Here is a 12,979-nt window from a genome sequence, read left to right as displayed (position 1 = left end):
TTGATTGGATGTTACAAAATACATAAGGCCTTTTGGCTGCTGCTCTTAGTATAATCCAGAGCCATCTAGGTGTTTGTGGATTTCTTTTCCCATTCAATTACTTTCTTAGCAGCATCGTATCTTAATTCACCATTAAGCACATTTTACTCTATTGTGGTAGCACCCCTGTATCAATCTTTTAAAGGAGATGTTTTACATAAGTAAATTTTGAATGCAGGTGAAGTTAGTACCAATGTACATTTTAAATGCAGGTGGAAACTTTTCAACTTAGTTTTTAACTAGATGAACAGAGGCAGTGAGCTTACGGTTTTCATGTCCATCTCTTCCACTTTGTCATTGTTCAGTTGCATTTGCGTGATTTCTGCTTCTAATCTGCCTTCTGTTTACACAGCTCTCTAAATCAACGTGCCTGAGGGTGGTTCTAACATTTCCTCCAAAGTGTAAGTCACCGTAAACGTCAGCACCAAAGGTGCCTGTTCTCCATGGACTCTAGACTCATCAATGTCGCCTCTCTCGCTTGCTTTTGGATTTTACAGCCATTGTCTGACTGATACGGAAATCACTGATGATTTCTGCCAAAATTTAACGGTATCACATTTTAGCAAATAAATGTGTTTTTAGATTAAATAATTGGAATTCAAATTTATTAATGATGATATGGATGTGCTTAGTCTGTCGGTCATGTCCAACTCTTTGCAAGCCCATGGACAGTAGCCTGTAGGCTCCTCTGTCATGAGACTTCTCAGGCAAGAACACCAGAGCAGGTTGCCATTTCCTTCTCCAGGGGGTCTTCCTGACCCGGGGATCTTCCTGACCCGGGGGTCTTCCTGACCCGGAGGGGTCTTCTTGACCCGGGGATCTTCCTGACTCGAGGGTCTTCCTGACCCGGGGGGTCTTCCTGACCCGGGGGATCTTCCTGAGCCGGGGGTCTTCCTGACCCGGGGGTCAAAGCCGTGTCTCCTGTGGCTCCTGCGTTGCAGGCAGATTCTTTCCCTGCTGAGCCACTGGGAAAGCCACTGGGAAAAGATGGTATGGTAATCTTTAAGAAAGAAATTGGAAATGCTTATTTACGTTTTAGGACTCTTGTATTAACTATAGTATTGTTCTGCTTTATGGACAATGGCGTTTTCTTCATTTTCTCTTCTCAGGATGTTGTGGCTGCAGAGAAGAAGAAACAGATGGTTGCAGAGCAAGTGATGATAGACCACTTGTCCAGGCAAGTGTTGATAGAGATCCATTCAGAAAGCATTCGTTACATTTCCTTTTTATGCATGACATCTGCATTGGAATGGTCAGCTCAGAGGTTTCCATACTTTCTCTGTTTACCGCACTTTTTTTTCCCACCAGGCTCTTTGCCCAACAGAAATACTTAAAAGTTCTATTTACTAAGCATTTTTTGTCTAAATAGTTTAGTAAATATTTTCTTCCTGATAACTTAATGGTCATCTGAAAAAATAATACAAATTGAAAAAAAATGTGTTTCTTTCCTTCATAAATATGCAGTTACTCACTAATGGGACATATGGGCTTCTTGGATGACAAGTAATCTCTCAAATCTCAGAATTGTATAAATGCTGCCACGCTCACTTTCTAGCCCACCTGGCCCCCCCCCCCTTTTTATCACAGCAACTGTAGAAAAGCCGGTTTTGCAAAGATGTGATACCATTCATTGATGGCGTGTAATGTGGTATTTTGCTGAGGCTGTGAATTACTTGGAGCTAGTAGTTTTTGTGGTATGCCACAATTATGAGTATCACTATTTCCCTCAAAAACAAAACATATCCAGTGGTGTTCCTTCAACTTCCCTGTGACACCAGAGCGTGACTCAGTGCACAGTTTGGGAACTGTGGGATTGTCAAGAGTTCTAGGGCCTAACGTAAAGTTTCGCAACCCTTAGAAAACTAGATAAAGTTTCAATACCTGCTGTGCTAAATTGCATGAATATGTAAGTAATGCAGGATTTCAGAAGCGGCTGGAATAGTCTATGAAGTCTTCACAGCAGAGGTAAGACTCAAGTTTAGCTTTGAAAAAGATAACTACTTAGTTGGTTGGCTGGGGGAAAGAATGATAGTCTATATACCTGTTTCTTAACTAATTTTTAGACACAGTTTTGTTACAGTCTTCAGTATTTCCCCTTTTATTACCTCATGAACTGACTTTACATTTTTTCTCCCAAAATGCCACCGCAGTGTCTCTTCATAAGATAGCTGCTGCTGCTGCTGCTAACTCGCTTCAGTCGTGTCCGCCTCTGTGTGCCCCATAGATGGCAGCCCACCAGGCTCCCCCGTCCCTGGGACTCTCCAGGCAAGAACACTGGAGTGGGTTGCCATTTCCTTCTAGTGGCATCCATATTGTTGGGTTAATGGCAATACCTAATTCTCAGTTACTCAGCCCATCAGTACCATCTGCTGGGTTGAGTACTTTCTTCTCTGTGAAGCACTTTTTTCCCCTCCCTTGGCTTTTGGCATACCACACGTGGTTGGTTTATCCTCCTCCTTTCCAGTCCTCAGTCTCCTGTCTTAGCTCCTCTTCACCTCTCCTATCCTTTATACCCAGGAATACACAAGGACTTCTACTTCCTGGGCGTCTCTTTTTACTTTCTAGGTGATTTCATCCAGTATCGGGTCTTCAGTAACCCCCTATATGCTGATGCAGCCCTAACCCAAATCCTAAAGTAACGTTGGAAAATGTTGCTTTGGTTTCTGAAAGTTGTTCTCTTTCGCTCCCTCATTATGAAATCCTCTTTAGTTTTCTTCCATGGCAACAATATTCTTCAAGTTCAGTCTGTCAGTTCAGTCGCTCAATCATGTCCGACTCTTTGCAACCCCATGGACTGCAGCACGCCCGGCCTCCCTGTCCATCACCAACTCCCAGAGCTTACTGAAACTCATGTCCATCGAGTCAGTGATGCCATCCAACATTCTGATCCTCTGTCGTCCCCTTCTACTCCTGCCTTCGATGTTTACCAGCATCAGGGGCTTTTTAAGCAGTCAGTTCTTCACATCAGAGGGCCAGAATATTGGAGTTTCAGCCTCAGCATCAGTCCTTCCAGTGAATATTCAGGACTGATTTCCTTTAGAATTGACTGGTTTGATTTCCTTGCAATCCTAGGGACTCTCAAGAGTCTTCACCAACATCACAGTTCAAAAGCATCAATTGTTCGGTGCTCAGCTTTCTTTATGGTCCAACTCTCACATCCATACATGACTACTGGAAAAATTGTAGCTTTGACTACACAGAAGTTTGTTGGCAAAGTAATGTCTCTGCTTTTTAATATGCTGTCTAGGTTGGTCATAGTTTTTCTTCCAAGGAGCAAATGTCTTTTAATTTCATGGCTGTGGTCACCATCTGCAGTGATTTTCAAGCCCCCCAAAATAAAGTCTTTCACTGTTTCCATTGTTTCCCCATCTATTTGCCATGAAGTGATGGGACTGGATGCCATGATCTTAGTTTTCTAAATGTTAAGTTTTAAGCCAACTTTTTCATGCTACTCTTTCACTATCATCAAGAGGCTCTTCAATTCTTCTTCGCTTTCTGCCATAAGGGTGGTGTCATCTGCATATCTGAGGTTATTGATATTTCTTCCGGCAATCTTGATTCCATCTTGTGCTTCATCCAGCCAAGCATTTCTCATAATGTACTATGCATCTAAGTTAAATAAGCACGGTGACAATATACAGCCTTGACATACTCCTTTCCTGATTTTGGAACTAGTCTGTTGCTCTGTGTCCAGTTCTAACTGTTGCTTCCTGACCTGCATACAGGTTTCTCAGGAGACAGGTCAGGTGGTCTGGTATTCCCATCTCTTGAAGAATTTTCCACAGTTTATTGTGATCCACACAGTCAAAGGCTTTGGCATAGTCAATAAAGCAGAAGTAGATTTATTTTCTGGAATTCTCTTGCTTTTTCAATGATCTATCAAATGTTGGCAATTTGATCTCTGGATCCTCTGCCTTTTCTAAAACCAGCTTGAACATCTGAAAATTCATGGTTCACGTATTACTGAAGCCTGGCTTCGAGAATTTTGAGCATTACTTTACTAGTGTGTTAGATGAGTACAACTGTGTGGTAGTTTGAGCATTCTTTGGCATTGCCTTTCTTTGGGATTGGTGAAAACTGACCTTTTCCAGCCCTGTGGCCACTGCTGAGTTTTCCAAATTTGCTGACATATTGAGTACAGCACTTTCACAGCATCATCTTTCAGGATTTGAAATAGCTCAGCTGGAAATCCATCCCCTCCACTAGCTTTGTTCATAGTGATGCTTCCTCTGGTCCACTTGCCTTCACATTCCAGGATGTCTGGCTCTAGGTTAGTGATGACACCATCCTGGTTATCTGGGTCATGAAGATCTTTTTTGTATAGTTCTTCTGCGTATTCTTGTCACCTCTTCTTAATGTCTTCTCCTTCTGTTAGGTCCATATACATTTCTGTCCTCTATTGTGCCCATCTTTTCATGAGAAGTTGCCTTTGTATCTCCAATTTTCTCAAAGAGATTTCTAGTCTTTCCTATTCTAGTGTTTCCCTCTGGTTTTTTGCACTGATTGCTGACGAAGGCTTTCTTATCTCTCCGTGCTATTCTTTGGAACTCTGCATTCAGATGGGTATGTCTTTCCTTTTCTCCTTTGCCTTTTGGATCTTTTCTTTTCTCAGCTATTTGTAATAATTCTTCAAGTTATTTAGGCTTAAAATCTTGTTAACACCTTTAATTCTTCTCTTTCACTCAAATCCTATATGCAGTTCATTGGCAAACTCAGGTCAACCATCAAAATAAATTTATCCCTCTCTGCTGCCACCCTCCCTGTTCACCCTGTCATCTCCTGTCTCCTGGATTATTTCAGACACTTTCTAATTGGACTCATTGTACCTGCATTTGCCCCTAATTGGTCTTTTCTTAACCTAGCAGCCAGTGAGTTCATTAAAAACAATAAGCCACATCAAACCTTCCAGTAACATCCATGTCAATCAGAATAAAATCTGTAAGACCTATGTATTGGTTGCTTCCCAGGTGGCTCAGTGGGTAAAGAATCTGTTGCCATGCAGGAGACGGAGGACACAAGGGTTCAGTGCCTGGGTCGGGAAGATCCTTTGGAAGAGGAAAATGCAACCCATGCCAGTATTCTGGCCAGGAGACTCCTATGCACAGAGGAGCCTTGTGGGCTGCAGTCCATGGGGTTGCAGAGTCAGACATGACTGAAGTGACTGAGTATGCACATGTATTGGTTACATATCACTATAAAACCTAGTAGCTTAAAACAGTAGTCATTCATTAATGCTCATGTGTCTTCAGGTCAGCTGTCCAGGCTAGGCTTGGCTGAATAGCTATTACTTTTCGTTTACTTTGGCCCATTATATATGACCAAAATCAGTGGGCTTAATTCTGAGTTTAATCCTTGAAAAACCTCATGTTTCCATTTGCTTTTTTGTGCTTCTGCCATCTTTGTTAGCTTGGTTAACCCACTTGTTCTCAAAAGGAAAGTCCTTCCCTACTTGCAGCTGGACCACTTAGCCAAGATTATCCTAGATGAACAGATTCCCAAACAACCCACACTTGCACAAATTAGTTCAGGTCAGACCAACAGAGCCATCCTGCTGCCAAAGCATTTGCAATGGCTAAACTTAAAGCCAAAGAAAGTACACTACCATTATAATGAGGGCATGCCAAGGGCGTGAATAAGGAGTGCCAAAAAACTGGGGTCAGTAATACATTCTCCCCAGTCCCTGCATGTTTTGCCCACCATTAGACCCCAGACCCCTTTTCCTACTTCTCTGTTGTTTACTCTGCTTTGCTGTCTGGCTTCCTCCCTTATAAAACATACCAGATTCACTGATGTCTCAGGCACTTTGCATTTATTTTCCCTTCCGCTCGGAATGCTTCCTCCCCACCCCAGAAATCCATATGGTTGCTCACATAGTTTACTTCCTGTCTTTTATTCAGAAGTCCTTGGTACAGTGTCTTTTTGTTTAAAGAATAGTAAGAGGAAGACCTGAAGCTCCAAATCCTCTCAGAAACTTCTATTTATTTTTAGCTAATACTTATGGAAAAAAGAGATAGATAAGAATATTCACTTGTATGATGTTTTTAATTATTAAATTTATTCATTTACTATCTGGCAGATCATTCATTCTGCCAGTAGTATAAAGTGGCATTTGTATATGGGTTTTCCCAACTGCTTATACATATGTGAATACTAGAGCATTTCATTATAATATTTAATTGTCAGACTGTTGTGTTTTCCTGTATAGGGCTGTAATCAGTGATCCAGAGCAAAATTTCACCTCTGAGAAGCAAGAAATTTCTCATATCCTTCCAGATTCAAAGCTGGCACCTATTCGATTTAGGAAAAGAACACTGCATGAAACAAAGTAAGAGGGTTTTTTTTTTTTTAATAAAATAAGGATGTAGTATGTTATAAATATATTTTTCAAATGTACTTTTGTGGCTAATGGAAATTTTTTCCTTTGTGTTTTTATCTTTTCTGTGTAAAGGAAAGTGGAATTTTTGGAGTTCAGATCCCAGTTCTGTCACTTTAAGATACTGGGATAGACTTTGCCCTCCAGATCTTCTGTTTATAATTTAGGAATGACAGCCAGAAACTTAGGCAAAAATACATGTGAAAAGACATAATGTAGTAACTGAGACATCTGTGTATACACAATATATATTGGCTGAATTTCGATGACATAATATATTCGAAATTAGTATTTTTTTAAAAAATATTACTTTTTGCCTTTTACTTTGTACTTTATGAAGTAAAAAATACTTGGTTTGGTATGAACTTTTATAGTTCGCTGGTGCAGTCCACTGAAAGTTCTCACCAACTTCACCAATAATTGACATTTAGCCTCAGATTTAATAGAATAGAAAACCCACCAGTTCTTAGAGCAGTTTTTTAATATTTTCAGATTGTTGTAATTGTCAGTACTTTCTTATAACTTTGGTGTTTTTGTCTCATTCTTATTTTATTTCTAGAAGCCTTATCTTATCTTCTAGAAGTTTCCATACCTTTAAATATTTGAAGGTATCATGTATTAATTTCCGATTGCTGCTGTAACAGGTTACCACAAATAGTACTTTTGAAACGACACACATTTATTCTCTTCCACTTCTGGAGTTCAGAAATCTACAATCAAGGTGCTGACGGGACTGCATTCCTTCCGGAGGCTTTGGGGAAGAATCACTTCTTTGTCTTTTTCAGTGTCTTGGGGCTGCCTTTGTTCCTTGGCTTGTGGTCCCTCCACCATCTTCAAAGCAGAGGAGTGTTATTACTCTGCTGTTCCTCTTCTGTAGGTATCACGTATCCTTCTTGTGATTGCACTGAACCTACCTGTATAATCCTGGTTAATCTTCTCATCTCCAGATCTTTAACTTAATCACGTTTGCAAAGTCCCTGTTATCGTGGGTAAATTAATTATGTGACCTGAAGATTAGGATATGAGCTAATCTTACAGCTAATCTCAGCTACCATATGTCTAAACTTCTCTTTCTTAAAGTAAACTTTTATAGAAATAAAACATTCATTCACAAAGTGTACACATTTTAAATGTACAGCATAGGAATTTTCACAAACTGAACAAAACTTATGCATTATTCCTAGACCAAGAAACAGGTCAGCACCCCAGTTACTTCACACCTCCTCTGCCGCCCCAGGTTAGCCTCTCCATCCTAACATTGTAGATTGCTACTATCTGGTTATGAATTTACATGAACTCACAAAACTTGGACTCTGAGTCTGAATTCTTTTGTTCAACGTTACGTTTGCGAGTTTAATCTGTGTTATTTGCAGTTGTCCCTTATCCTCCTTACTGTACGGCATTTTATTATATAGATATACCACAGTTTGTTTACTCACAGCTGTTGGTGGACGTTCGGCAGTTTGTGGATAGTGCTGCCATCAACTTTAGTGCATGCCTTTTGGTGAGCACATGTACTCATTTCTGCTCAGTACTCACTTACAAGTGGAATTGCTGGCCCATCTACTATGCATTTGTTCAGCTTTAAAGAATACTGTCAAATAGTCTTCCAAAGTGGTTGTTGCAATTAAAACTCCCACCGGTAGCAGTAAGAAGGTGCTAGTGGCACCGTATCTTTACAAGTACTGGTAACTATCTATATTTTTCATTTTAGTTTCTCTTATGGGTATCCGTCAGTTCAGTTGCTTAGTCCTGTCCGACTCTTTGTGACCCCATGGACTGCAGCATGTCAGGCTTCCCTCTCCATCACCAACTCCCGGAGCTTTCTCAAACCCATGCTCATCGGGTTGGTGATGCCATCCAACAGTCTCATCCTCTGTGGTCCCCTTCTCCTCCTGCCTTCGATCTTTCCCAGCATCAGGATCTTTTCTAAGCGGTCAGTTCTTCACATTAAGTGGCCAAAGTATTGGAGTTTCAGCTTCAGCATTAGTCTTTACTGATTATTCAGGGCTGATTTCCTTTAGGATGGACTGGTTGGATCTCCTTGCAGTCCAAGGGACTCTCAAGAGTCTTCTCCAACACCACAATTCAAAAGCATCAATTCTTTGGCACTCAGCTTTCTTTATAGTCCAACTCTCACATCTATACATGACTACTGGAAAAATCATAGCTTTGACTAGATGGACCTTTGTTGGCAAAGTAATGTCTCTGCTTTTTAATATGCTGTCTAGGTGGGTCATAGCTTTTCTTCTAAGGAGCAAACATCTTTTAATTTCATGGCTGCGGTCAGCATCTGCAGTGATTTTGGAGTCCCCCCAAATAAATTCGGTCACTGTTTCCATTGTTTCCCCATCTATTTGCTATAAAGAGATGGCACCAGATGCCATGATCTTCGTTTTCTGAATGTTGAGTTTTAAGCCAATTTTTTCACTCTCCTCTTTCATTTTCATCAAGAGGCTCTTTAGTTCCTCTTCACTTTCTGCCATAAGGGTGATGTCATCTGCATATCTGAGGTTATTGATATTTCTCCCAGCAATCTTGATTCTAGCTTGTGCTTCTTCCAGCCCAGCGTTTCTCATGATGTACTCTGCATAGAAGTGAAATAAGCAGGGTGACAATATACAGCCTTGACATATTCCTTTCCCGATTTGGAACCAGTCTGTTGTTCCATGTCCAATTCTAACTGTTACTTCTTGACCTGCATACAGATTTCTCAGAAGACAGGTCAGGTGGTCTAGTGTGCTGATCTCTTGAAGAATTTTCCACAGTCTGTTCTGATCCACATAGTCAAAGGCTTTGGCATGGTCAATAAAGCAGAAGTAGATGTTTTTCTGGAACTCTCTTGCTTGATGATCGAACAGATGTTTGCAATTTGATCTCTGGTTCTTCTGCCTTTTCTAAATCTAGCTTGAACATCTGGAAGTTCATGGTTTACGTACCGTGGAAGCCTGGCTTGGAGAATTTTGAGCATTGCTTTGCTAGCTTGTGAGATGAGTGCAATTGTGCAGTAGTTTGAACATAGGTATATACTGGTGATTTTATGGGTATATATTGGTGATTTTCACTTACATTTCACTAAAGACTAATGATGTTGAGCACTTTTGCATATGTATGTTCGTCACCTGGATATCCTCTTCTAGGATATTCTGTATAGTCCCTGCAAGTCTATTGGGTTATCTTTTCCATATTGATTTGTGGAACTTATATATTCTAGTTATAAATCCCTTTTCAGCTCTATTTGTTGGACGTGTCTTTTCCTCCTCTGGTCACCTTTTCATTCTCTTGATCGTGTCCTTTGATGAACAAAAGTTGCTAAATTTATTGTAGACCAGTTTACCAATCTTTCCATTTATTGTTAGTGTCTCTTGTATCTTCTTTACGAAATTTCTCCCTACCACCAACTCGTTATTTATCTGACTTGTAATGCCAGATAATACTTGTTACAAATGTATTGGTGGTTTCTAGGTTTTTTTTTTTTTTTCAGTCTCATCTACTTGTTATACATCCCTGCACCAGAATTATCCTCTTAATTAGTACTGTTATATGTTAAATATTTAAAGCTTGTTTAGCTTTAGTATTGTCTCGGCACACTTTGGCTCCTTCCTCTTTGATATAAGTTTTAGATTTAGCTAGTCTAGTTCTACAAAAAGTCCTGTGGGAGTTGGATTAGAATTATTGAATTGATGGACTTCACTGCCCTTAGTCATTATTCTCAGAGGAACAGGAGGAAAAAATTCTGCTCCATAGAGTGGGAGGCAGGCATTGGCACGTGTAGTACAGGCCTTCCTCCCCTCTTGTTCCTTGATCCAGATGTCTGCAGAAGTACACATTCTGTCCTGTGCACTGAGCTTTACAGGGTGCTTCCCCAGTGGGAATGAGTGGGTTAGTCTGTTTAATTCTAGTGTTAAGGACTTAGCTTGTTGCTACATTTCTAAACCATGGTTTCCAACTGCTTTAGCAATAAGAAAATTTATATGTGAGTCTTCATCCGCCTGATTCTTATTCCTCTGTTGGTTAAGAACTTGGAGAAGTATTGGTGCTACGTATCGGATACTGAAAACTCCAACATGGAACTTCCCATTTTATAATATAAATGCCTATTTTTTTGTCTTTTCAAGAAAATTAGAATCCTTGAAACTGTTATTCCAATCTATCACTGTCAAACTGAGTTCTGTTTACCTTTGAGAAGCAAAATAATATAATGATTATGAGCATTTTTTTTTTTTTGGCTATGTCATGTGCTAACTGTTTAACTGTATAAACCGTATTTTTAAAACGGGGATAATAACACTTCACTGAGTTACTACAAGCATTAAATGAACTAATACACATTAAAAAGATTTTAATACAGACTAGTATCTAAGAGGTTCTTAATAAATAGTAGCTATTATTCTTATTGCTTTTATTTTCTCAGCATTCAGAACTGTTTCAGGCACATAGTGGGCATTCAATGATCACATTATTACTAATGGATTAAATTGAATTGAGATGACCAATCTCTCATGGCTACACTCTGTGTTCAGAACTCTCATTTGATTGACAGGTTCTTATTTGCTGTATGTTGCTTACCTTTCATAGAGACCTGGATTTTTATAGAGGTATAACGTTTCAGGATCTCGGTGAGCTACATTACTGCAATTTCATTATAGCTGCAGTTTTATGGGAATATCATAAAATTACTTAGGAAGGGACGTAAAGAGACATCACTGACTCTTCAGAGGAGAATATTGGTAGTAGGGTGTCAAAGTGTGTGTCGTTGGGTTTTGCTTCATATTATTAAACAGAATTTTAGGACTGGCAGTCTTTGTGAGATCATAGCCATAAAGCCCTAAAGAGTAAATAACTGATCTGAGGTCTCACAGCTAGAACTATGGCCAAGACTGGAGCCTCATCCAGCACTCTTTGTCTCTACTCTGTTTTGGCAAGGAATGTTTTCGGCTACCCACAACTGAAAACCTGATTGCCAGTGGCTTAAACGAATCAGGATTTATTTTCCTTATACAACTAGCTGCTTGGAGGTGGCCAGTTGTTGGCTTTAGTTCAGTGGCTTAGTGAGGCACAGCTCTGGGCTGGCTTCCCTGAGATCTTTATGGTTGCCTGATGGCTGCTGTGGCTACTAGCATCACATCCCCGCCGTGTTCACAGGCAGGAACTCTTTCCATGCCGTTCTCTTATCAAGACAAAAGAAAGTCTTTCCTGGAAGTTTACTTGGAAGAACTGGGTCCCTTTGTCGCTTCTAGTTGTAAGAGGTTAAGAATACAAATTCAGTGATGGGAGAGAGGCAAAGAAGAGGGTTAGAAATGGCTATGGGTTAGCCTTGCAACAGTGCCAGGCACAAACATGCTATCTCTGTTTCATACTGACTTTTGTAGCACTTTGATATGGTAAGTTCTAGCATAGAAGTTATTCATATATTATGTACAATTTGTTGTTTTTGTTTAGTTGCTAAGTCATGTCTGACTCTTTTGCAGCCTCTTGAACTGTGCCCACCAGGCTCCTCTGTTTATGAAATTTTCCACTGAAGAATACTGGAGTGGGTTGCCATTTCCTGCTCCAGGGTATCTTCCAATCTAAGAATCAAAACTATGTCTCCTGCATTGGCAGGTGGATTCTTTACCACTGAGCCACCAGGGAAGCCCATTATATACCACAGCTCAGGGTTCTTTCTTCTGTGTCTGCAATAGCAATAGCAGTCTGGAATAAAAAGAGGCTTAAACCTCATCTTTATCTAGTATGTGCATTTGAAAATATTGACATAACTTTTAGATACTTTTCTTATCTAATGTAGGTATTTTAAAAATAATTATTAACAATTGTATTTCTTACCAGGATAAGAACCCAGTCTACATTAACTGAAAATATCCTTTCCCATAAAGTGCAGTTTGATGGTAGGATCATATCAAGGTAATTGTGACTTTATTAAATTTTTTAATCCTATGATTATTAAAAGGCATTTTCTTTTCAAATAGAGGTAGCAATAATTAAATCAGTTAAATTTGTTACATTTAAGTGAATGTACCACAAACATTTTTAGGTAATATATATTTAATCTCTTATAAAAATTATGGGGAGTATAAGTCTGAAAGAAAAACATTTTAATTAGAAATTATTTAAAATGTGATTTTAAAATGTCTTTCAAAAAGAAATAAAGTGAATTTTTAAAGATACATGTTACTACTAGAAGATTCTAAACTACTTGAAAATTAACCTTTGCGTAATTTATTTAATTTCACTTTAATGGCTTAAAGTAACAGTAGATGTAATAAAATGACAAGGAAGGTGGTTCTTAAATCTGTTATCTAGTCTTACAAACTGCCAGTGACACATAATGTTACTTGATGTTCTTCATGAAGATTAAAGGTAAGGTGACTTTTCAAAAATTAGCATATTTGTTCAGTGATTTTAAAATTTCCATGACAAAAGGTAATAAATGTATGTCTAGTGGCTTGTTGCAAGCTCAACATTGTTTAAATGTCTTTCACTATCTTAAAAGTCTAAGCCAAATTAGTAACCTACATTGTAATACATCCATATTCATATTCGTATAAGGTGAAGCTTTTTTCTCCA

At 39.2% G+C, this 12,979-nt stretch overlaps 1 protein-coding gene across 1 annotated transcript in view; it reads left to right on the top strand.

The window, feature by feature from the left end:
• CAPS2 (calcyphosine 2) overlaps positions 1 to 12,979 on the top strand; it is a 46,006-nt gene that overhangs the window by 18,633 nt on the left and 14,394 nt on the right. Inside the window, 3 exon segments of the mRNA XM_012173937.5 lie at positions 1,149 to 1,216; positions 6,245 to 6,364; positions 12,242 to 12,316. Of these exon segments, the coding sequence (XP_012029327.3) occupies positions 1,149 to 1,216; positions 6,245 to 6,364; positions 12,242 to 12,316 (263 nt within the window).

This window comes from Ovis aries, chromosome 3 (genome assembly GCF_016772045.2).
Source record: "Ovis aries strain OAR_USU_Benz2616 breed Rambouillet chromosome 3, ARS-UI_Ramb_v3.0, whole genome shotgun sequence".
In the NCBI taxonomy this organism is placed as follows: domain Eukaryota; kingdom Metazoa; phylum Chordata; class Mammalia; order Artiodactyla; family Bovidae; genus Ovis; species Ovis aries.
The sequence above is the reverse complement of the archived record's forward strand: the minus strand, read 5'-3'. Positions and strand labels throughout refer to the sequence as shown.